This window comes from Carassius carassius, chromosome 3 (genome assembly GCF_963082965.1).
Source record: "Carassius carassius chromosome 3, fCarCar2.1, whole genome shotgun sequence".
Taxonomy (NCBI): Eukaryota; Metazoa; Chordata; class Actinopteri; order Cypriniformes; family Cyprinidae; genus Carassius; species Carassius carassius.
The window spans coordinates 35,211,894-35,236,837 of record NC_081757.1 but is presented as its reverse complement, the minus strand read 5'-3'; the positions used below and the strand labels follow the sequence as shown (position 1 = coordinate 35,236,837).

General features: G+C 37.6%; 1 protein-coding gene across 1 annotated transcript; it reads right to left on the bottom strand.

Moving 5' to 3' along the window:
- Positions 1-1,328: 1,328 nt before the first annotated feature.
- Positions 1,329-24,726, bottom strand: nsmaf (neutral sphingomyelinase (N-SMase) activation associated factor). The gene is made up of 31 exons (XM_059536723.1): positions 24,584-24,726; positions 23,105-23,194; positions 22,218-22,296; positions 22,075-22,139; positions 21,913-21,949; positions 21,779-21,829; positions 21,598-21,669; positions 21,460-21,507; positions 21,311-21,363; positions 20,414-20,543; positions 20,240-20,311; positions 19,965-20,073; positions 19,353-19,529; positions 19,136-19,215; positions 18,956-19,046; positions 18,385-18,448; positions 18,247-18,298; positions 17,962-18,082; positions 17,261-17,392; positions 13,695-13,737; positions 13,392-13,552; positions 10,722-10,830; positions 10,561-10,619; positions 10,355-10,419; positions 6,450-6,517; positions 6,194-6,317; positions 5,768-5,851; positions 3,554-3,704; positions 3,342-3,444; positions 3,007-3,116; positions 1,329-1,835 (listed from the first exon to the last, which is right to left on the bottom strand). The coding sequence occupies exons 1-31, from the start codon at positions 24,619-24,621 to the stop codon at positions 1,741-1,743; spliced, it is 2,733 nt and encodes a 910-aa protein (XP_059392706.1). The 5' UTR covers positions 24,622-24,726; the 3' UTR covers positions 1,329-1,740.
- Between the last annotated feature and the right edge of the window lie 218 nt (positions 24,727-24,944).

Below are 24,944 nucleotides of genomic sequence, written 5' to 3'. Positions count from 1 at the left end.
AGAGACAGAAACAAACAAAAAAAATCCAGAAAAAAACACATTATATAAAGGTTAGAGATTGATTTGCATTTCAGTAAGTGAAATAAGTATTTGATCACATACCAACCAGCAGGAATTCTGACTCCGACAGATTGGTTATGTGCGTTAGAGATTGATTTGCATTTCAGTAAGTGAAATAAGTATTTGATCACATACCAACCAGCAGGAATTCTGACTCCAACAGATTGGTTATGTGCCCATGTGGAACACAGATTAGTCCGGTCACTTTAAGAAGTTACTCCTAATGTCAGCTCGTTAGGTGTATAAAACCATTTCCACACAATCTGTATCTTGCTTCTACCACCACCATGGGCAAGACCAAAGAGCTGTCAAAGGATGTCAGATACAAGATTGTAGATCTGCACAAGGCTTGAATGGGCTTCAAGACCATCAGCAAGAAGCTTGGTGAGAAGGAGACAACTGTTGGTGCAATTATATGGAAATTGAAGAAATGCAAACCAATCGGCCTTGGTCTGGAGCTCCGTGCAAGATCTTGCCTCACGGGGTAAGGATGATCATGAGAAAGGTGAGGGATCAGCCCTGAACAACACGCAAGGAGGTTGTTAATGATCTTAAGGCAGTTGGGACCACAGTCACCAAGAAAACCATTGGTAACACTACAATGCAATGGACTGAAATCCTCCACCATCCGCAAAGTCCCTCTGCTCAAGGTGGCACAAGTACAGGCCAGTTTAAAGTTTGCCAATGAACATCTAAATTATTCAGAGAAGGCTTGGGAGAAAGTGCTGTGGTCAGATGAGACCAAAATTGAGCTCTCTGGCATTAACTCGGCTCGCCCTGTTTGGAGAGAGTGAAATGCCAACTATGACCCAAATAACACCATCCCTTTAGTCAAGCACAGAGGTGGAAACATTATGCTTTGGGGTGGTTTTTCTGCTAAGGGTACAGAACGACTTTACTGTATTGGGGGGCAAATGGACGTGGCTGTGTACTGTAAGATCTTGGATGAGAAACTCCTTCCCTCAGCCAGAACACTGAAGATGGGTCATGGATAAGTCTTGAAGGATTACAATGACCCAAAACATACCGCCAAGGAAATGAACAAGTGGCTCAAGTAGAAGCACATTAAGGTCATGGAGTGGCCTAGCCAGTCTCCAGACCGCAATCCTATAGAAAATCTGTGGAAGGAGCTGAAAATTTGAATTCCCAAACAACAGCCAAGAAAGCTTAAGGAATTAGAGAGAATCTCTAAAGAGGAGTGGATCAGAATCCCTCCTGAGATGTGTGCAAACCTGGTGACCAACTAAAAAAAAGGTCTTAAATCTGTGCTTGCAAACAAGGGTTTCAGAACCAAGTACTAAGTCATGTTTTGCTTGGGGATCAAATGCTTATTGCACTCACTGAAATGCAAAAAAAAAATGTCTAACCTTTATATAACTAATATATAATATTGTATTATATATAACTATTTAATGTAATTATATAGTTTTTTTTCTGGATTTTTTGGTTGGTATTCTGTCTCTATATGTTAAAATAAACCAACCATAAAAAGACAATATACAATATCAACAGGGGATAAAATAAATATTTTCCCCACTGTATCAAACACATTGTCAAGATTTCTATTTTAGAGGATTTCGGTACGGTTCAAATTGTCCCATGAAATCACATGATGAAAATTGACCTTGGTCCGAATGGTCTGAAAAATGAATTGTTTTATCGAACATAGAAGTGTTACTGTTAATACTCTGGTTTCCAAAGAATGATCTGTTTGTCCACACCACCTGTGATGATAGTACTGCATTGTCCATTCATCCACATACACGTTACTGCACCTGCATTAAAGATACACAATCAGGTTAATACAAAGAGCAGTACCAAAATCTGGAATGTTACCTACAAAGAGTGCTACATACAACATTTTTTACTAAACAAAAATTTAGCATTTTGACTAAATTCTAAAGGGGGGTCGCACACCGGACGAGAAGCACAGCACCACATCGAGTCGTGCCACATCTTTAAAATTCAAACATTGTTTTCTATGAGTGTATGCACACCGGTGGCACCATTCAGCATCTGTCTGTGGTACCCAGCTACGACTCAGGACGCCGTTCAAATTCCTGCCGTCTGCATTGTTTTATATTAAATAAGCTCAGAGTTGAGCTCGCGCATATAGATGTGCTCGTGCGGTATGTGATACCTCACGATGTCCTAGACGCGGCGCTGCGGGGCACTACGCTTCTCGTCTCGTGTGTGACCACCTTAAGCCACTATCCTTAATACAAAAAGCTATCCCCAAGCTATCCAAAATGCAGACAATTAAGAGAATGTTGAGAGATTTCAATATAAAAAAAAAGCGAAAAATACCCAAGTGTAATCAAAATGAACATACAATATTTAGTAAGTAAAATATTTATGTATTTTATTTATTTAGAGTATTGCATTGTTTGCTTAGCAATAAACTAATGTCCAACAATTGGAATTTGTTTTAAGTCAAAAATCTTGTACATCTCACATGGAGTGTGGGTGGGTGAGTTTCTGGCAATACAGAGCATTTAAAGGGATCGTTCACCCAAAAATGAAAATTCTGTCATTAATTACTCACCCTCATGTTGTTCCAAACCCGTAAGATCATTGCTGACTGGAAGGTCAGAGAGCTCTCGGCTTCCTCAAAAATATCTCAATTTGTGTTCCGAAGATGAACAAAGATTTTACGGGTTTGGAAGGACATGAGGGGGATTAATTAATGACAGAATTTTAATTTTCGGGTGAACTATCCTTTTCTCCATTTCAGTTAGGATGCCTTCCTTGTTCACAACAACATGAGTGACAATGACAGTTGCCCAGACAAATGGGAGGGGGGGGGGGGGGGGGGGGTTCCCCAAAGGCAACTATGGTAAGAAGTTCCATCATTACCAACAGAGTTCAATAGAAATTGCTACCATAGTCGACTAGAGATGCTTTTGGGAAACGCACCCCTGGTAAGACTCACTGGTTTGTGTTTACCTGAGTGAGCAGGTATTTTGTGGACGACTTTACCGCTAAGGAGGTCCCATACACTGAGATCTCCTGACATCCCTCCAGATAACACAGTGTTACCATCCCAACAGAAACACCTAAAAGGAGGAAAGTGATCTTTGTCTTAGAAAATAAAGGAAGCGGCACATGTTGATATAATATCTCCTTAACATGAAACACAGTGCAATATATACATATATACACATATATATATATATATACATATATATATATATATATATATATATACACACACACATACATATATATATATATATATATATATATATATATATATATATTTATTAGTGTGTTCGGTTCACCTCTGCTCTTGCTCTGAATGTACAGTAGCGATGAGCATGCCTGTCTGCACATCTGTAACCATCAAACACGAATCCTCCCCAACACTCAGTATATGTCTGCTGTCTGAACACAGAAACAAAATTATCCAAAATTACCCCTAAAAAAATTTTTTAAAAAAAAATTCAAAGAAATCTTGATTATTCTTACATTAATATGAAAGACACACACTCACCAGGACTGAAGGCCACCTGATGAATCTTTCCAGAATGGCAGGTCAGTTGATTTAGTGGGAGAGGGTTGTCAATGTCCCAAAGAGTAAGTGTTCCTTCTTTAGTACCCGTTGCCAAAAGTGTGCCACCTGGGCCGAGATCTAAAGTATTAACCTGTAAATATTTATTTACAATATATAAACTACATAAATGTTACATTTTTGACAAAATAATATAAATGCACTTTTCTTCATTAGGGCACAAATATATCAGTGCACTCATACTGTAAATGTACAATTTAACAACCATTGCTTTAGTGAGAGAACTATTATATATGCCACATTTTATATTTACAACTTATTACAATTATTATTTTATAAGTTATTATAATGTTTTTTTTTACTAATTACATTAATAAAAATAATATTAATTCATCACTTATTTTTATTTTGTGCACAACCCTACATGAATTGCATTATTAAAAAAATGAAACTCTCCCAAAATTGTGGCATGGAAATCATTTAGACACTTTGTATAACATGGTGGAAAGAACAGCAAATAGTAACTTTTTACATACTAAATATGTCAGGCTCAACCAATTAACTCTGTTACCCAAGATCTTATAATGTAAAGAAATATAATACACAATCAGAGCAGCTGAGTTCATCTTCAAGGATCACTAAAAACACATCTCTTCCATCTTTTTTTTTTTTTGCCATCTATTTTCCATCTAGCATTTTTGAATTCTGTTCTTAAAAAATATATATATTATAATTTTGGACTTGCACTGTATTCATTTACTAACTGCCTGTTTTTTATATATATATATAAAAAAAACACTATCACTAGCTTCTCCAATCTTTTTGTATTCTATCGGTTTTATTTTAATTTATTATAAAATTATCAAAAGCAAAAAAAAGGCCTCTAACACTAGCTTACTCTACCTTTTTTCTATTCTATCTGTTTTCTTTTTATTATATAATAATAAAAAAAACATTGCTATGTGTACTGCATTAAGCGAACTGAGACTTGTTATTGCACTTGCATATCATTAACTACGTTAAAATGGACAACAGTACTCTAATTATTTACCTTATTCTTTCTGAATGACACAATATCATGATTAAGGTGTTTACATGAGTAGCTTTTAGAATATTCCTTTCATAGTGCCTCTGTCACTGAATACTTTCAATATACCTTTGTCATGCTATATGAGTAAACAGACAATGGAGTTGTTGAAACCATCCTCTTTTGTTTGCTGTCAAAGAGTTGAACACTGCCGTGTGTGTATCCTGTCGCATAATGTGGCGAAAAGTCCTGCAAGATGGTAATATGATTAAGGTGCGTACATGTGTACTGCACTTCAATAATGTGATTACTTCGATTTGTGTTTACTTCGTGTATGATTTTAGCCAATTTAAGGTAATCAAAAATCTTTTTACATTGTAAATTCTTAATCCGAGTATTGTGACTTTGTTAAAATCAGAATATTGTTGTCCATGTAAACATACTCATTGCTCTTAAGTTGATTTTGATTCCTTCCTTCGTCCTCAACTGTAAGTAACTTTGGATAAAAGCGTCTGTTTAATGACTAAATGTAAATGTAAATCAAACAATTACATTTTAGTTAATTTATGGCAATTGTATAGCAATAACTAACCAACATTTAGTCCAACCTAGCTAGTACAATACTAGCTATTATACTAATAATAAAATCATAGCTTTAAGCAAAATATGCAATCCTGCAATGCAATAAGCAATTATTTGGGGCAAGTATAATACAATTTAATGTACATGACTTCACCATAGGCTTAAAGATTATTAGTTTGCACATTTTTCATTAAAAGCTTACCTTTCCGTAGCTATATAGAGATATAATAATAAATTGCGTCTTGAATCTTTAAAAATTTTTTAAAAAATTTATTTATTTATTTTTTTACATTGTTCAAACTCAACTATGGCACTTTGTTCACTTTTTAAAAATAACTCATTGTTAGGTATGTGACTGGCTCTAGTCAATAGCACAGCTTAGATGTCTCTGCTACAATTTGTCGTACAGCCTGGCATAAAAAAATAAAATATCCATCTATAGTAGGTTTATGAGACTTAACATTTAATTTGATAAACTAAAGAGACTACGCTTTTACACCTCAGTTCTGAAACGTGACAAAAAGGAATAATCAGTTGTTTGACAGTTGCCTATATTGCAGTTTTTTAAAGATTCCTCAGACACTGACCCCGGCCTCATGTTCAAATTCAGAAAGCAGGTCAAACTGAGTCCTTTTATTACTGGAGATGTCATCTGCTACACATTTCCAAATCTGTTGAAGTAAAACAGAGAAAGTAGTCAATTGAAAAGTCAATTGAAACCATGATTTAAAAAAAAATGGTGTGTTTTGAAATGTTTAATCATTTGTCCCTTATAAAAGGACAGATAAATTAGTTAAAATATTCCACTATAATTTTTCAGATCCTACTGAAATCAGCAATTTTTAATTGATTTTTTCAAGTTCACCAGAAATAAAAATGTTAATAAGGTTTATTTGAAACCAAGTAAACAAGGTGTCCTTAGTAACTGCACAGTACATTCAGCTGTGCTCAGAGGTAAAACCAAGACTCGGTTTTCTCAAGAAAGCAAACTTGGCTAAATTAATTCAGAATACCTTCACAGTAGAATCCCAAGATGCTGTGTAAAGTTTGTCATCCCTCCAGCAAATATGACTAACTGCATCATCGTGACCCATCAAAGTGTCTTGTTTTCTTCCATATGCTACGGAGTAAAAATATCTACAGGAAACATGAAAATATGAACAGAAAAAAGGGGCTGAAGAGTGATAAAAATGAGAGAAATTCAGAAATGTATTAAATTACATGTTTGTATGGATATGATATGATTGTGGTTACTATATAAATGCTTACACATTGTTGTCCCAGGAGGAGCACACAACAATCTTATCATCAGGAAGCATCAGACAGGAGGACAGTGCCTTAAGGGTAATTTGAGAAAAAAAAATTGTTTTAGTTAGAGGTAACAAGATCATATGCTTTTCGCCATTGCACTCCAGAGGCCGCAGTGGCCCTCTGTTAATCTGCGACCTGGGGTTCGGATGTGGAACTCGAAGCGATGGAGAGCAAGCAGACGGGCCTCGCTCTTTCTCTCCCTCTCTCGGCCGAGCATGTGCACACTCCCTCAAAACTTGCGACATCTGTGGCATTGTGCTGTGTGATAAAGCTGATAAAACTAAATTTCCTTTAGAGAACATTTACTCTGATGCCTGATGCTTTCGTGCTTAGCGACCCTTCGCAACCTACTCTGAGCTTGTAGACATGCTGGCCCGACGGGCCCAGTGAATCCCAGTCATCTAAACTCGACGAGCAGTTCCTGAGCACCCAAATTCAAGACCTGCGTGGAGAAAGCAGCCCTTTTTCAGGAATCTGCAGGAGATCTGCTCCAGACCCTGGAAGCTGCCATTCTCCGTCCACCTTACTTATTCGGCAGCCGCTGACTATACCAACCTTGTGGGTTCTGTGGAGCAGGGCTATACCATCATCCCGGCAATCGAGGATACGCTAGCTATGCACCTCTCACCATCTTCGGCTCCTTCCTGGATGTCCGACCCCCTCCTTCCGACTAAACCATGTGGGACCACTTCCACCCATATCGGAGAGACCTACATGGCAGCTGGTCAGACAGGCATGGTCCTTCATACTATGGCCATTATCTAAGCCTACCAAAGAGATGGACAAGGGGCGGTCTGACCCCAGAGGCAGTCAAGGAGCTCTGCAGAGCCACACTCTATAGGGCGCTCTGTGGCGGGCTCAGTGGCTGGTCACAGAGATCCATGAGAAGGAGAAAAGTTTTTCTCCTTGCATCTCCATGCCTCAGTCTGGGCTATTTGGTGAGGCAGTCAACTTTGTGTTTGATAAATCTTGAGCAGCCAAATCCCAGTCAGTGGACCTCAGGCAGTCTAGAATGTCCAGACTAGTACCCGAGTAGTGGACAGTGCCTCAGAGACTTCTGTGCTACTGCAGGAACTATCTTCCCTTCTCCTTTAATAGAAGAGGTTCCTCCAGCGGAAGTGGAACGTGGCTTTTTCAGTCGCTACACTATTTTCTCGTTCCAAAGAAGGACAAAACAGAAACAGAAGTACAAAAATTAACCAACACTCAGTGAAAACATGCCTCACAGACATGATAAATATATCAATAGAAAGCTTTAAATGACTACTTAACGAAATAGAACAAATCGAAAACAAAATCACTTTCATTATAATCTGTGAAGATGCATTTCTCTCTAAAGGTATGTCTAATGAGGAGATGACGAGTCAGGATCGGCAACTTCATCCTTGCGACACAGACTCAGAAAACACTAGTTCATTATTAAATAATTCAAATATCTCATTACTATTCCCCCGTCACATTTATTATAATTACTTTTGCCAGTGCTTTGCGGCAAGCTGAAGCCTATTGCGTGTATTTGAACGCAGAACTGTTAAGCTGTGCTACTGTTGCAGGACAATAAACACCATCCAGTCGATCTTGACAGTCACAGTAGCACGGTCTCATGTTGTTTCCACCAGCGCAGCAATTTTTTTTTTTCATCACTAATTGATGGATGTCTAAAATATAAAAAATAAGGAGAAGTCTAAAACAGGTTGGAGGCCCGGCTAAATTTGGCCCACTCCAGGGAATTAGTGAGTCACCACAGGGATGACCTCCTTCAACACATGAGGTCCTTTTGGCCTCAGAATGAACACCGTGAAGAGTATTCTCATCCCATCTCTACAGACTGTTGGCTCCTGTCCGGATTTCCGGCAAAAAGCATGCATGGCCCGCTTCAAGCTAGGCCATCAGGTTTCTGTAAGCACTTGTCACAGGTTTTTGGGCCTCATGGCTGCAGCCATGTGCTGTGCTGCTCCTGGGGCTGCTTCATATGAGGCCGTTCCTTTGGTGGATGAAACTCTTAGGGGTCCGCCTGACGGAATCAGCCTCTCGCCTAGTAAGGTTGGTCTCACACTGTTGCTTTTGCACTCTTTCAATGTGGCGGGTCACTCTCTCTTCAGAGAGGGGTCAGTATGGGTGCTGTTCACCGTATACCACAGAGTTCCTCTCCTGCCAAATAAACAGCCTGGAGCTGAGAGTCATCTTTCTGGCACTGATACATTTTCTACCCTCTTTCAAGGGGTGTCATGTGATTGTCAGGATTAACAACATGGTGGCAGTATCTCATATAAACTGCCAAGGGGGTTCAAGGTCATGCATCCTGGACAGGCATGTGTGCTGTCTTCTCCATTGGTCTCAAAGCAGATTCCTCTCCCTGAGAGCGGTTCACGTCCTGGGAGTCTTGAACCTCGCAGTCGATTTTCTTGTCTAGACAGAAGCTCAGATCAGGGAAATGGGTGCTGAACAGCCAAACAGTAGCCCAGATTTGGGACTTGTTCGGCAGGGTGAAGGTGGACCTCTTTGCGTCACAGGAGTCATCCCAATGTCCACTTTGGTTCTTCCTGAGTTCCCCAGCACCTCTACGTATAAGATGCGTTCACTCACCCATGGCCGAACCTGACACTGTATGGGTTTCTGCCTGTTAAGATAATTCTGGCAGTACTGCGCAGAGTGAGGGCGATTGGGCTTCGTGTCCTGCTAGTTGCCCCGTGCTGGCCATCCCAGACATGGTTCTCTTAGCTGATTTCTCTTCTGGATCTCACTCTGTGGGAGATTCTGATCAAAAGAGATTTGCTATCTCACCCTCAACCTGAGATCTGGAAGCTGTGGGTATGTCCCATCAAAGGCCAGCAGCTTTGATTTATTGTCTTCCTGCCGATGTTCAGGAGACTATTGCGAGTCAGCCCCAGAGTACAATTCTGACTCTCAAGGTTGCCTTTTGTTGGCCCTAACTTCATTGAAGCGAGTTGGGGATTTAAAAGCTCTCTTTAATATGTTCTCAAGGTTTTGTCTGCATCTTTTCACTCTCAGGTGGTCACCCTTCACTATTTTCATCCTCCTCCTTTTGCTTCAGGGGAGGATGAGAGACTTAACATGCTCTGCCCTGTCAGAGCTTTGAAGTTATATGTGGATTGTTCTAGCCAGATGAGGAAATCTGTTAGTATGCTTTAAAGCTGGCTGCGTACCGCGTCAAAGCACAGATTTTTGCACTGGGTTAGGGTGTCTGATCTTCACCTCTCAGCGTTCAGGTGCATTCCACCAGGTCTGTGGCATCGTCTCTATCTGTCTCGTTCTATAATTTGGATCTTGACACAGCTCCTGGTTCCCGGGTCTTGTTCGCTTGAACCAGCCAGGGATACTATCTGGTTCTTCATCGGGCCAGATACGGCAGCATCTCGTTCCATACTCCGAGAACTTGGGTTACAAAAGTAACCCTAGACGATTTCATTCTAACCTGGCAGTTGTATACACAACTTTTTTGACAATTTTTTGACTAAATGTGCATCATCATTTTCGAATACGTTTTTTTCAGACTAACACAAAAACAGCGTCTGAAGAAAGCTTGGTTTTTGCTGGACAAAAACACCATTTCAGAGTAGATGAAAGTGAAAAAAAGGACATTTATCCATATTAACGTGGACAGAGCCTTAGACACTTTAGTTCATAGAACTCTCTCTTAAAAAGTTGATCTGAATCAGGTGTGTTAGACAGACATACAGTACAACATGTGCAGAGCAAAGATTCCTCATAAACAGGATTGAACAAAAATAAAATTGTATAATTTGTGTCTAATGCAATTAAATAGACAGATTTTTTAAGTGTGGCTTAAGTTCAAATACTGTTTAGGGCCACTGTGTTTACGACAATCTCTAGAAACCTACCATGTTCGAGAAGGACACACTTCTTTGAAGTCCATTTTCTTTCGAGAACATCTTCAATGTGGAGTCTATGTGATGATAAAGGACATGTTTACTTAGATTTCCTATGAGAGGTGATCATTTAATAATTTAAACTCTGAGGAATTAAACTCTAATTTATAGGAATCTGTCACTCAATAATGAGACTAAATAACTGATGAATTCCTAACCTTGAGAAGTTGAGAAGATGGAATCCCCACTGAGGGTCACAGCAATGCCTGTTACTGCTCTAAAGAACCAAAATAAAAGGGTCAAAGGTACATTTAAAAATCTGATATTAATCTTTTTTTTCAAACACGCAATTACAAGGACACACTACTTAGATACTCACTCTTTATGTATTTTGTGGCAAGACTGCAATGCAAGTTTGTTCATGTTGCTCCAGGCCATTTTCTTACTTTCCTCAGTCAGGTCCTCAAATGATTCCATACTTGGAGATGCTACACAAAACACTCATGTTAGTAGGATTCGATCATAAAAAATGTACACAATTTACAAATAAAATGACACTTTCAAATATTAATTTGCACATTCATGGCTCAGCATATACTAAAAGAGGTCAGGGTGAAGAGTTACATTCAAGCCATTCTAAGGAATGAAAAAAAAAAATTTTATAATGAAAAAAGCAAAAATTCCCACTGCTATGATTGGATAACATCTTTGCTTATGAAATGAGTATTACAGTACATGTGCAACTCCCTTTGAACATTTATTGTTTTTACAATCACAACTGTTGAAATTAACCAATCGATATAAAATATATATTTATATTTCCTAACGGTGACCACTGCAATTTTTTATCTTTAAAATTGTAATTTTGCTTAAATTAAAGGGTTTGAAAAAATTATCACATCCTTGATTAAGTTCAACAAATCAGTACATAGAATGTCCAACCATGCTGCTGCAGATTGTGTTTCAATGTGCGAGATGAAATGGTCACCCTTTTCATATATTTTGCCAGCTCTCAGACAGCTCTCTGCTTGTCATTTTCCTGCTTTTTTCCATTATATATATATATATCCTGCCTCAAGTGGAGGAGTTCAGGTATCAGAGTAGAGCCGTTGCTCCTCCACATCGAGAGGAGCCAGCTGAGGTGGCTCGGGCATCTATTTTGGATGCCTCCTGGACGCCTTCCCAGGGAGGTGTTCCAGGCACGTCACACCGGGAGGAAGCCCCGGGGAAGACCTAGGACATGGTGGAGGGATTATGTCTCCCGGCTGGCCTGGGAACACCTCGGGGTTCCCCCGGAAGAGCTGGAGGAAGTGGCTAGGGAGAGGGAAGTCTGGGCGTCTCTGCTTAGACTGTTGCCCCCGCGACCCGGCCCCGGATAAGCAGAAGATGATGGATGGATGGAGATCTATATATATATCTATATCTATATATATCTATATATGTCTATATATCTAGATATATCTATATATGTCGATATATCTATATATGTCTATATATCTATGTCTATATATATATATATATATATACACACACACACACACACACACACACACACAGTGCTTTAAGTGGCCCAAAAGAGGTGCCGGTACTCTATTATAGCCTATAATATATATATATTTTTTATATATATATATATATATATATATTTTTTTTTTTTTCTCATCCCCTGAGGTAACAACAACTATATTGAAGTTGTTTTATATACAGCAGTCAACAGACGACCTTATAAAAAATTATAAATCCTTTTATTAGTTTGTGGATTTGCTTGAGCTAGAAAGAGCTACTGAACATAAATAAAATGTGCAAAAGGATTTTGAAAAAATACATTTAGAAAGAGCTACTGCATTACTTCATTCGCTTGCATCTGACCGTGTTCTTTTAGTACTCAGAGTCTGAAGCCAGGAGAGCATATTAAGTGTTGTTCACTGTAATTGTATTTTTACCGAGCCGAGTGTGCGCGTTTCACACACCCTCTCTGGCCACGTTGAGTTGTTGACACTGACAGCGGCAAAAGCGACGCATGCGCTTTTCATTTGTAAAACTCAAGGGTGTATGTGTAATGTAGTCTCTGCTCTCGGTTGGTCATATATATATATATATATATATATATATATATATATATATATATATATATATGAAACTAAATAAACACTCCAAATTATCATTTCAGGAACCTTGTTTTTAGGACAATTTCAGCTCTGCATAGCAAGGGTTGGAAGCTGCGGTTGGATAAGGTCCGTTTTTAGTGGTACATTAGGCTGGAAAGAATGTTGTTTGAAAACAAGCACCAAGCCATTTCCCTGACGAACAGCTGGAAATTTGTTTGTGGTGAGTAGTTTAAGAATAGTTTAGGTCTTATTCACACTGTCAGTTGAAATCTGATTATTTGTGTTTCCGATTGGAATCTGATTTAAGTCTGAAAACTTGGTGTAGACCAGCAGTAAGTTGTTATTTTCTGCTCGACTTGAATTTGCAACAACACAACCTTGTTTGGGCAAAGAAATTGGTCAGACTGAAAATGATTTAAAGGAATGCAATTTAAATAGGATTTCAAACAACATATGAATGGATTTGTACAAAACTGTTTTTTCATGTGATTTTTTTTGCAGTTTACACTTACTAAATATGATCGGATTCTAATCAGACATGTACGGAGCCCCGCACATGACATGCAAGAAAAAAATAAATAAATTGTGCGCACGATTTACCAATTCATTCCCTCAATGTACTAAAACATGCACACGATTACTATTCTGTTCCCTCGATTTACTATTGTGTTCCCTCGATTTGCTAAGTCATGCGCACAATTTATGAATCGAGTGAACCAAATAGTAAATCGAGGGAATGCAATAGTAATCAGGTGCACTTTTTAGTACATTGATGGAATGAATTAGTAAATCGTGCACACAATTTAGCCTACTTTTTTTCCTGCATGTCATGTGCCGGGCTCCGAAGACATGCACAAAAATCTGTAAAAAAAAAAACAACGCACTGACAGTATCAACAAAACAAACACCATTAGTGCAGTGCATGTGTGATTATCTCGTACATGGTGATAGCTCACTGCTGCTGAGACTGGTGGTTGCTGACAGGTTGTGGAAGCGTGGAGTGATCCTCTGAGGATGAGGAGTGACAAAGAGTTGTCGAGGCGTCTGTCCAAACTCCAATATCTGAGTTAGCATGGCTATTTTCTGATCTGGGTCCTCAATACTGCAGAAACACAGACATAAACACTGCCAAATGTACACTGACATATATAAAAAAAATTAAAATTGCATCAAAAAGACATTCAGGCAGCCAAGTACACTATGAGCTATTTAATAAGGGATATATTTCAATTTAATGAATTTACCTATCGCAGTCAACTCCTCCCTCATATGTTAATGGATGGAAAACTGTAATATAGCAAACATCATTGTTTTATCAATATAAAATATCAATAACACGAATCCATCATACTTTAAATTAGGGCTGCCCTCGATTAAGAATTTTTCTGGTTGACTAGCAGTCATTCATTTTAAGCATTAGTTGACGAAATCACGTTTAAAAATATACAATTTAAATCTTTATAATGAGCCATTAATTGCCTACATAGCCTAATAAGCGCTCAAGCATAGCATACACATAAAGCTTGTCACAGCGCACGGTTAGAAGTAATGATTATGAATGTATCAGGGAAAAACAGTAAGAAGGCTGCATTAACATTTTAATAATTTGGTAAACTCATGCTTTCTTTGTTTTCGATTTAAAAGATGAACTTGACAACACCGACTCTCTATCATGGACATGGCTGTTTGCATGTTTCATACAGATAACAATGACAATATTTGTTTTCCATTTTAATTGTTTCATTTGGAAGTAGACATTTCACTCTACAAATATATTTTTAATATCTTTAAGGCAAAAATATACATGGGAGTTTTGTGCTCAAGTTCAGAGAGACAGAGATGGCAGAAAGCGCATCATGTTTGCTTTCATTATCTTACAAAAGTGTTGTGGTTTTTTTGTTTGTGTGTGTTAGTGCACACAAATAAGAGTATACAGATTTTAAAGATCTACAGGTGCATCTCAAATCATAATGTTGTGGAAAAGTTCTTTTATTTCAGTAATTCGACTCAAATTGTGAAACTTGTGTATTAAATAAATGTAATGCACACAGGACGAAGTAGTTTAAGTCTTTGGTTCTTTTAATTGTGATGATTTTGGCTCACACTTAACAAAAACTCACCAATTCACTCATCTCTAATTCACTTCATCTCAACAAATTAGAATACTTCATAAGACCAATTAAAAAAAATATGTAGTGAATTGTTGGCCTTCTGAAAAATGTTAATTTACTGTACATGTACTCAATACTTGGTAGAGGCTTCTTTTGCTTTAATTGCTGCCTCAGTTCAGCGTGGCATGGAGGTGATCAGTTTGTGGCACTGCTGAGGTGGTCTGAAAGCCCAGGTTTCTTTGACAGTGGCCTTTTTTGGTCTTGTTTCTCATTTTTCTCTGGACAATAGATTCTCTATTGGGTTCAGGTCTGATGAGTTTGCTGGCCAGTCCAGCACACCAACACCATGGTCATTTAACCAACTTTTGGTGCTTTTGGCAGTGTGGGCATGTGTCAAATCCTGCTGGTCAGCAGAAGGAAGCATGAAGTGCTCCAATAAGTTATTGGTAATTGGGTGCAGTGACTTTGGTTTTCAAAAACCACAATGGACCAACACAATCATCACAGACTGACGTTGTCTGTGGTTCAGGAGTGGCTTAACAAGAGGAATATGACAACTGTAGACAAATTCCTTGACACGTCCATATGCCTTGACCCAAGCCTCTGTCCATTCCTTGTGAAGTTCACTCAAATTCTTGAATCAATTTTGCATTACAATCCTCATAAAACTGCAGTTCTCTCGGTTGGCTGTGCATCTTTTTCTTCCACACTTTTTCCTTCCACTCAACTTTCTGTTAACATGCTTGGATACAGCACTCTGTGAACAGCCAACTTCTTTGGCAATGAATGTTTGTGGCTTACCCTCCTTGTGAAGGGTGTCAATGATTGTCTTCTGGACAACTCAGATCAGCATTCTTACCCGTGATTGCGTACCCTATAGGGCTGGGATAAACGATTATTTTTTAAACGATTAATCTAGCGATTATTTTTTCGATGCATCGATTAATCTAACGATTCATTTTTTCAGACTCGATTCGATTCGATTTCGATTATCTCCCCATTAATTGACTACTAACAATTTATACATATCTGAATGAAAAAAACATGAATTCCTTAACATTGCAATATATGTTTATTGCTCTTAAAATTACAAAATAAAAGACTGACTACGAATGCATTACTTTGCACTTGTATAGAGATAGCATTCAATAAAACCTTGAAGCATTGAAAACACATAGCTTACTGAAACAAGCTAACTGAACACATAGGGCCTAGCTTACTGAAAAAAAGTTCTTCTTTCAGATGAAAATAACAACAACTTGATGTCTAGCATTCAATAAAAAGTTCACCCAAAATACTTGTTTAGAGCAATTGAAAGAATACAGTAACCAATGTAAACTTTAGGGCTTTAAGCTAATACAGAAAGTGCTTTAACAAAAAATAAAAAATAAAAATTAACAGTGGGAGCCAGCAGCCTGTCATGTAGAAAAAAAAAATCTCCGAATGCTCCACGTGAAACTTTGGCGTTCCGCCCTTTTTCTTTAGTGTCTAATGATTTTGGTTAATATGCACGAGGGAGAGAGAGAGAGAGTGAGAGAGCGAGAGAGAGCAAGAAAGCTTTCGTGTAGTTTGAAGACTGTGAGTGCGCGAGCGCGCGTGAAACTTGGGTGTTTCGCCCTTTTTCTATCGTGTTTAATGATTTTGATTAATATGCACGAGGGAGAGAGAGAGCAAGAAGCGCTCGTGTTGTTTGAAGACTGCGCGCGCGCAGCGGGGACTCTCTCGTACGCGCCCTGTCAGGCGCAGCACAGTCATTCTATTCTACATCACTCACCGATCAAATAAGGCTTTGACAGCCGCCAAAAAAAAATATCAATGCAGAAAAACCCCTGGATTGGTTATATAACGTTGGACAGAATGTTGATCCGGCCATCGCGTATATTCAGTGCACATAAGGTAAACGTTTTGCAAACGTTTTTTAGAGAAATAAAAACAGGTCGACGAATCGATGCGCATATTTTGCGTCGACGTATTTTTTGCGTCGACGTCATCGATGACCTCGACGCATTGTCCCAGCCCTAGTACTCTAGTGAACCAAACTAAGAGACCATTTTGAAGGCTCAAGAAACCTTTGCAAGGTTTTTCGGTTGATAACCATGTCACCATATTCTAATTTGTTGAAATAGTGAATTGGTGGGTTTCTGTTAAATGTGAGCCAAAATCATCACAATTAAAAGAGCAAAAGACTTAAACTACACGAGTTTCACAATTTGAGTTGAATTACTGAAATAAATGAACTTTTCCACGACATTCAAATTTATTGAGATGCACCTGTATTACTTTAATCTGTATGACCAAAAATGACAAAATATTTAAGGAGAAAGTGAGCACACCGGCGCCTCCATCTGTCCTGCTGTGAGCATTGTTCAGCTTACACACTCTGCACAGACACTTGAACAACACACATTCTCTAGGTTAACATTGCTTTGAACAGCCATGTAAAGTTGCTAATACTTACATCTTTCAGATGATAAGCCATATTTGTGGTGGGTGAATGATAGGCAGGCGTTAGGATGTCCTGCCCGATGTATTGTATTACCATGGAATAGCAGTTAATGATCTATCTGTGAATTCCATAAAAGTTTGGTCGCCTTTTCTGGTCACTAATGATTAGTCAACTATTAGGGGGCAGCCCTACTTTAAACACTGTTTTATAACTGAATATTTGACTGATGCCAATCTGTGTTTGTCTATTTTACCATTATAGGCAGCCACAGCTTCACTTCCCCTCTGTTTGTAGCCAAAAATCAGATCAATCCACTCATGCAGGTGTTCAGACACATACTGACACTCCAGTGCTAAACGCATTTTCTCCAAGAAGTCGTCTGGATCTGCATATGTACACAACACAGAGAAATGTGAACAAAATATCAGATGCGATTTCATATATAGAGCTCCGAAGCAGGATGGGTGGCATTTATTTGCACATGGCACCTGAATTTCATTCATCCTAAAACTGTCAAATAGTTTGAGCTATATAAATGGAGTCTTTACAAATTAGCTGAGTTGAATCAGGGCATTTAATAAGGAGGATTAAAATGTGCAGTGTTGGGGGTTCTCCAGGACCAGGATTGGAAACCACCAAGTTAGAGGATAACAGTGACACGGTAGTTAACGGCAGCAAGCAGCTATTTCTGGGTTTAATTAAATGCATTTTATAATGAGCCTAATTTACATTAAAAGAAAGCAGATACACACACTGACCTGAACAATAAAAATGTGCTACTTCAGCACATTTAGCAATTGGTGATTATCTTAATTATATATTATTACTTTTCAGCTATGATGATATTATGTAGATCTCTCAAAATCAATACTTTTCCAAATAAGAAGTTCTATAATTAAAAAAAAGAAAGAAAAAGAAAAGAAAAAAGTGAGAAGGACAAGAAAGAATGAGCACCTGAAGCCCAAGGAGGAAGTTCAGCATTTTCAACTCTGCCTCCTCCCTGCCTCCTGCCCAGATTCAAACCTAGCAGATTCTTCAGAAAGCTGCTGTCACTTCCATAGAACTCAGGGATCAGCTGTAAATACACAGATAAAAACACACCAAGTACTTTATTGCATGACCTACAATTGGACCACTTCACAAAATAGTTCATTTTACCACACTAAATTTTTATCAATTTTCTTTAAATCAGGTTTGCAATATGATAGAAAGGCAGGAAATTAAATTCAGAAAACTCACTTCTTTGAAATCTGTGCCTCCCTCTAAACAATTCTTCCACGTCTCACCAACACTGCATACACAAATGCACATTAACGTAAGCAAATGTTTTTTTCAGTATGTGTGTGTGTGTGTTTGTTTGCTGGTGTGTGCAAATACCTGTTGAACATCCTGTCTGCCTGATCAAATCGTCCATTCTGTAGGCAAAGCATGTGCTCTGGAGCTGCAGGAAAGGCAAAAGACATCTCATTAAAAACTACAGCATACAAAAGCTATCACTAAGTGCATATTCAGATCTATAGATTGCATGCTTTGTTTTTTAACATGGACATAAATCGTGTTTTCTCCTTTGTTTTGCTTTCACAAGGCAACATTTCAAAGCTACCAATGTTTATGCAAGTCACATGTCAGTAAAACCGTCAATTCACTGGCTAGGGCACACCCGTTTATGCTCCAGGACTCCACTCATACCCATCTAGATGGATTGTTTATATATTTATGTTTTTAATGCCATATCAGCAACAATGGCTATATTCATGGTAATATTAACAGTAATGGATTGACAAATTAGCTTGAATTTGCTTGCTCAAATATAACCAATAGATGCTCTCATCTCTTGTATCATTTCCATCTAAATCGGTATACAGAGGTTATCCATTAAATAAATGAAACTCAAACTACTTTTGCCAGAATACTGCTACAGAGGCATAAAGCTAAAACAAATCCTTACCGACTCTGACAAGGTAGAAAAGCACATATCCAGGTGATGAATAATGACTACCATACATAAAATGAGGCTCAGGCATGTCTCTGTAGCGTTCCTGTAGCACACACACACAAGAGATTTTTATATGAAGATAAGGAACATTTGAATACTAAAAACAATGTCTGTGATTACTGGATTTCTCACCAGTAATCTCTCCAGTCTCTCCGTGTTCAAAGCTCCAATTGGTTTACCGAGATCTCGAAATGAAGCAGGGTTCAGCAAATCTGAGAAAAAAACAAAAGAACGTTTTTTTTTTTAGCTTGAGTGTGTGTGATGTATAGATCATACATCACACACACTCAAGCTAAAAAAAAAAAAAAAAAAACGTTCTTTTTTTTTTTCTGTGCTAGAGGGGACTGACCCAGCTGTGTGCTGCTGTAGTCACTGATGACCCAGGGGAACACTGGATACTGGGATAGGTCATTCACACTGCGGTCTGCTAAATTGTTTAGATGAAGTAGGTACTGATAGTTGGAGATGTGACCTCTCTGCCACTGCAGCATGTAGCTCTCCGCTGTGCACTCCGCTATATGGTTTTCTACATCAAATACACACAGATCTTCAGTAAATACAATGCGTTTAAACTGGAACGTCCATACTTACAAATTCATTTTATTCTAGACCCTGCTGGAAAACCAAGATCTGGTTTTTGGAACATGGTTGTTATTAGCTGGTTTTACATGCATTTAAGGTCAGCCAGATAGAACAGGTCCCACTGCGGCTCCTGGAGACCAACTTCATGCTCTGTTCAAGTCATACCTACAGTTAAATAACAGGAATTCCACGACAATATCATAATTAAGAGGGGGATTTTTTTGGGGGTGTGTCAATTAAAGTCAATGAACGCTGACTCCACTCTTTAGTTTGTTGACATTTTGTGTACTATTGATGAAAAAAAAAAGGAAAGGAAAAAAAAAAAAAACCTCCCAGTAAACCCTTGATTAAAACTATAAATAAAAAAATAAAAGCCTACCGAGGAAAGTTGCAATGTAGTAGTAAAGCTCATCTCTTTCTTTAGTACTGTAGAACTTCAGGTAGATATCAGAGCAAAGATCATTCTCTGTGCAGAACACCTCAAGGCCCTTAACACACACATACACACACACACACACACACACACACACACAGTAAATACACAAATTCACTTATGAATGCATTTCTACAAATTTTATCTTAGTCTTTGTGTGTAAATACCATAACAGACACAAAACTAGAGAACAAATAAATAAATGAAGAACAAACACTCACCAAAGGCCTCAACCCATGTCTCCGTTTGTAAATGCGTCTTACACTATGTAGCCCAATCTGCACCACTAAATCCTTTTAGAAATACAGAAACACACATAAGAACTGCAGTCAAGGAACTGCACAGTTGATAAAAAGATATGTGCCAAAGAAAGAATGGCTTGCAGAAAAACTCACAGGATAGCCGTTCATAGGCTGGAAGTAAAGATTGCAATCAGTGATGCAAACGTGACCAGCGTTTGTCACCAAAGGAGAAACCATTTCTGCCACACACTCCATGTGTGGGTTTTCTGTTACATTCTGAAAACTGCAGACACAAACGTTATAATTAATCAATTTTTCTACGAGAACACAATTCTGAAATAATAGAGGTTTGGGGGTCTGTTAACTCTGAATACTGCAACCTAATAATATCAGAAGGACATATACTACCATTCAAAATAGTATTTTGGTTTTGTCGCCAAATCAGAGCCATACCACACCACAGATGAGTGCAGTGTACATAAGGGTTTATATTTAACAAGGCTGCATTTATTTCGGTAAAAAAAATAATATTACTACAATTTAAAAGAACTATTTTCTATAGAAATGGCCAAAATTATTAGAACACTAGAATTTTCACCAGCTAAAAATGGGTTTAAGTAAGTTATTTCTGTCTTTTGCTGTAGTGTGTCAGTATGAAATATCAGTTTACATTTCCAAACATTAATTTTGCCATTGATTGTAATAATCCAGTGAGATTTTTGTTTGCACAGCAGCCAGTGCTCCGCACAGAGATTTCACCATCATCAGTCTGTCTGGAATGACACGAAGAAACAGAACAAACTGAGATAGACTAAATCCAGAAGAATGGTGGTGACGTCTCCAAAATGCTTCAAGAAACCTACCTGCAAAACTACCTGAAAAACTATTTGCAAAATTACTGATCCTAAACTTTTGAATGGTAGTGCATGTACTGCTTATGTACTACTTCTGTATGCAGTGTGAAAATCTAAGATCATCAGCAACTGAATGAACGAATGAATGAATGAATGAATGAACGAACGAACAGATATGATACTTGTTGGTTCTTACCTGTTTTTATCGAAACGTGTTCTTGCTAACCTGGACTGCAGAATAGCTGCAACCTTCAGCAGAAAAACAGATCAAACACCGATCACTCATAAATATTCAAAAAAGTAAGCAAATTATAATATAATGAAAAATTGTTTCATTTAACTGACCATTGCTGTCTGGTCACCCTGCTTATCCAGACAGGATGCTCTGTGTAACTGCAAAAAATGCCAAATTACTTAAAACAATCAAGATGAGAGACCCAATGAAAACTTGAAATATCAACATAAAGGAAAAGGGGGGGAAACCTGTAATAAGATCTGAACAACATCCTCTGTTTTTCCCGGCACCTCCAATTGGAATGTGACCCTTTTTTCTCCCTAACATGCATAAATCAATCAATACATAAAAAAGAATAAATATTATGTCTTGAAATTTGCCAAAACTCTAATAAACAACAGATATCTTGGACAGACTCCATGAACTCACCCTTTCATATTTATATGGAGCAACCACGTTTTCTTCTTTAATTAGATAAATCTGAGAAAAAAATAATAATAAAACCTGAAACTTGCAAGACTACAAATATTAAAGATTTAAGAGGAACTGTAAAGCACACTTACCTGCTTGGTTTCTATAAGAATACAGGCAGGTTTACTTCTGCAAACACACATAAAAAGGAATTGAAAAAGAAAATAATTAAAATGATATCAATGCAAAATTGCACTAAACCAAAAAACATCAAACAAAAAATGATTTTTGAGAACATTAATCATCCGTATTACTCTATAAATGGGTTGTGGCCTGTTTCTTCCACTGCTCCTATTCCTTTGCAGTCTTTCAGAAGAATCTGCAAGAAATACATTTTCTTATTGCAGAGCAAGAAATACAGCAAGCTGTATAATATGTGATAATATGAAGATAATACCTTTAAGATAGGCTTAACAGCATCATCGGGTTCAAAAATGATTGATTTGGAACAGATTTTTAGTGAGCCACTGGTTCGTCTGTGTATAAAAAGAGATACTAAAAAGAGTTATTAAAAAGTCATCAAGGACTATATTTGTTGAGTGACAAATTCTGACTCCAACAGAGGAGGGGAAGAATTTCAGCAAACAATGAACACAAAACTATTGTAAAGGTTCAGAAGATCTATAATGTGCCATAAAAGTTATATCATACTTCATACTACTGTATGATGCTTTCTTTCATTTTCAGAACAATTCAAGTCTTCCATGAAGAAAAAAAAAAAACACAGACAATCCACTTTTGTTTTCCATGGAGAGAAAAATCATAGGGTGAGTAAATGATGACAAAAGTTAATTTTTTGTTTTAACTATTCTTATGAACTTACTAAGGTGTGAACTGAGGGAAGGATGGATTAGTAAATTAGGTGTATATATATATATATATATATATATATGCCTTCATATAAGGGTTCAAGGAATCATCAATAAAAACACTCTGCTATTACTATGGTGTAGGAAAACACATGTGAAAAAGTTAGCTCTGCAACAACTCAGGATCTCCGATGTGCGATGTGTCCAAAAACCTGGTATCGTGAACTGAACAGGGGTCAGTAAATGAGTCAACAAGTAAACAATTTCAGACACATCAACAGACTCAAGAATCGATTCCTGTTTTACAATTGACTCTGGTACAAGGGCTATTCAAAGTCAAGGAATCAACCTTTTTGAAATCAACTCCCCATCACTAGACAATCGTACAGCCAAGCAATTCGGTGTCATATTCTGAAAACATATTGTATTCCCCAAATAAATTATTCAAGATCAGTTATTCAGTTAGTTAGCTCACCTGTTTGCCTCCTGACCTCTGGCGGTCAGATTATATGCAGTGTGCTGTTCAAAATAATGTTCCTCCAGATCCAGCAGCAGCAGCGAAAATCTGCACATTCACATAAACAAATGGCAAATATTTTTCTCCTTTGTTCAAAGTGATACATTTCTAACGGAAAATGAATTTTAGAAATGTTAAAGGTTTAATCTTTCAATGTTTTGCAGGTATCTTATGATGCCATTGGAAATCTATCCTGTATTATTGGCAACTGTGTTACAAGATCTATTTTTTTTTTTCATGTTATTTTGGTATCCTTTAAAAAAACTTTCTCATTAGGTGCCTTAATTAAAAGAATGGTCTGACCATCATTTCTTCAACCTCATCCCGCCCTAGATGTATGGGGTACATTCTTTAGATGAACATAAACACATTACTAGAAAAAATAAAATAAAATAAATACCTTTCCATCTCTGTCAGTCCATATAATGCAAAATTAACAGCTGTTCAAAAGTTTATAAATGCTTCATAAACAAAATGATCCTAATGGTAACACATACATAGCCAGAGGATAAAATGAAACAATAGGTGTGCGAGAAAAATAATATTTTAAACTATAAACCATCACTTCTGGCAAACTAATGCTCTAAATGATGAGAGCATTTTTAATGTTGAGTAAAGTATCTCTCTGGTTTCCAATTATAATGAAAAATTCATAGTTAGTTTCAATGTACACTCAGTAAAGGTCTGTTCAAACCAAGGACGATAATCAGATGTTGCTCCAAAGGAGCAATGAAGTTAATGTTTTTAACTAAATATTAAAATGATTACTTTTTTAAATGATGCAAGAGATAAATAAATTATAATAAACACTGCAAAATTATATAAATAAATAAAACTAGTCAATTTTAATTTCACAGTGACTTTACGTAAAGTGCCCTGGTCTCTGCCTGAAGGAACGAAACAAATTAATAAATAAAGTCTGTATGACACCTCTGGTCATGTGACATCAACAGTCCTCATCATGTGAGTGCAATCAGCATTTTTGTAAACTGCAAAAAAAAAAATAGTTATTTCCAAATTAGGTCAAAAGAAAAACGTGTTGCGATCACAATGAAAATGTGAGTCTTTACTGCAATAAGATGATTATTCACGCTCTTGAAACAAACAAAGGACCGGTGTTGTTCCCACCGCTCACTCTTTATCTCTCAATTCATCCGATGCTATGAAAATGTTAATTAAAGTCGAAATAAAAGTATTAACAAGAAAAGCAAAAAATTGAGTTTACTCCAACATAAACGCTACACGTAACAACACGTATACATGTGTTTGATGTTTTTACTGGCCTATTTAGAGGAGGACCCCGCGAGCTAAATTGACACAAAAGGCCTGAAGTCAGACTCCTACGGGACGGACATGAGAGAGAATACCCTCCTGATCCGTATGGGATGCCGGTATGTCAGTTAAAATATGAAATATGAAAATATGAAAGCACAATACCGTTCTTTGCTGCGATCCTTCTTCGTAATGAAAGCCATGAGGGATCGGTGCCTGCTGCAGACATGTAAACACGGAAGTCCTCTGAAACGGAAGAACCGGCTGATCGCTTCTCATGCTGCTTGCGCTCATGCTGCTGTGGAGAAATAAATAACTATATACGTTTTTGGAATTTGTGTGTTTATCCTTTCATAACATTCTGTTGACGGGACCAAATTCTAAAATCTACTTATAAAAAACTAATTTCGGTCCTTGATTATGATTGGCTGGTCCACGTGACCTGCTGTGTTTTATTAATGAAATCTTGCCAGGAAATAACATAGCCAGAAAATAGGAAAAAAAATAAATAAATAAATAAATTTAA

Excerpts from the sequence above, each read along its gene's own strand:
- nsmaf (XM_059536723.1), bottom strand. The coding sequence starts at position 24,621 with ATGGCTTTCATTACGAAGAAGGATCGCAGCAAAGAACG. Across the intron at positions 21,670-21,778 it reads CTCCATATAAATATGAAAGG|GGAGAAAAAAGGGTCACATT; the intron begins GTGAGTTCATGG and ends TATGCATGTTAG. Across the intron at positions 19,216-19,352 it reads CTACAGCAGCACACAGCTGG|ATTTGCTGAACCCTGCTTCA; the intron begins GTCAGTCCCCTC and ends TTTTTTTCTCAG.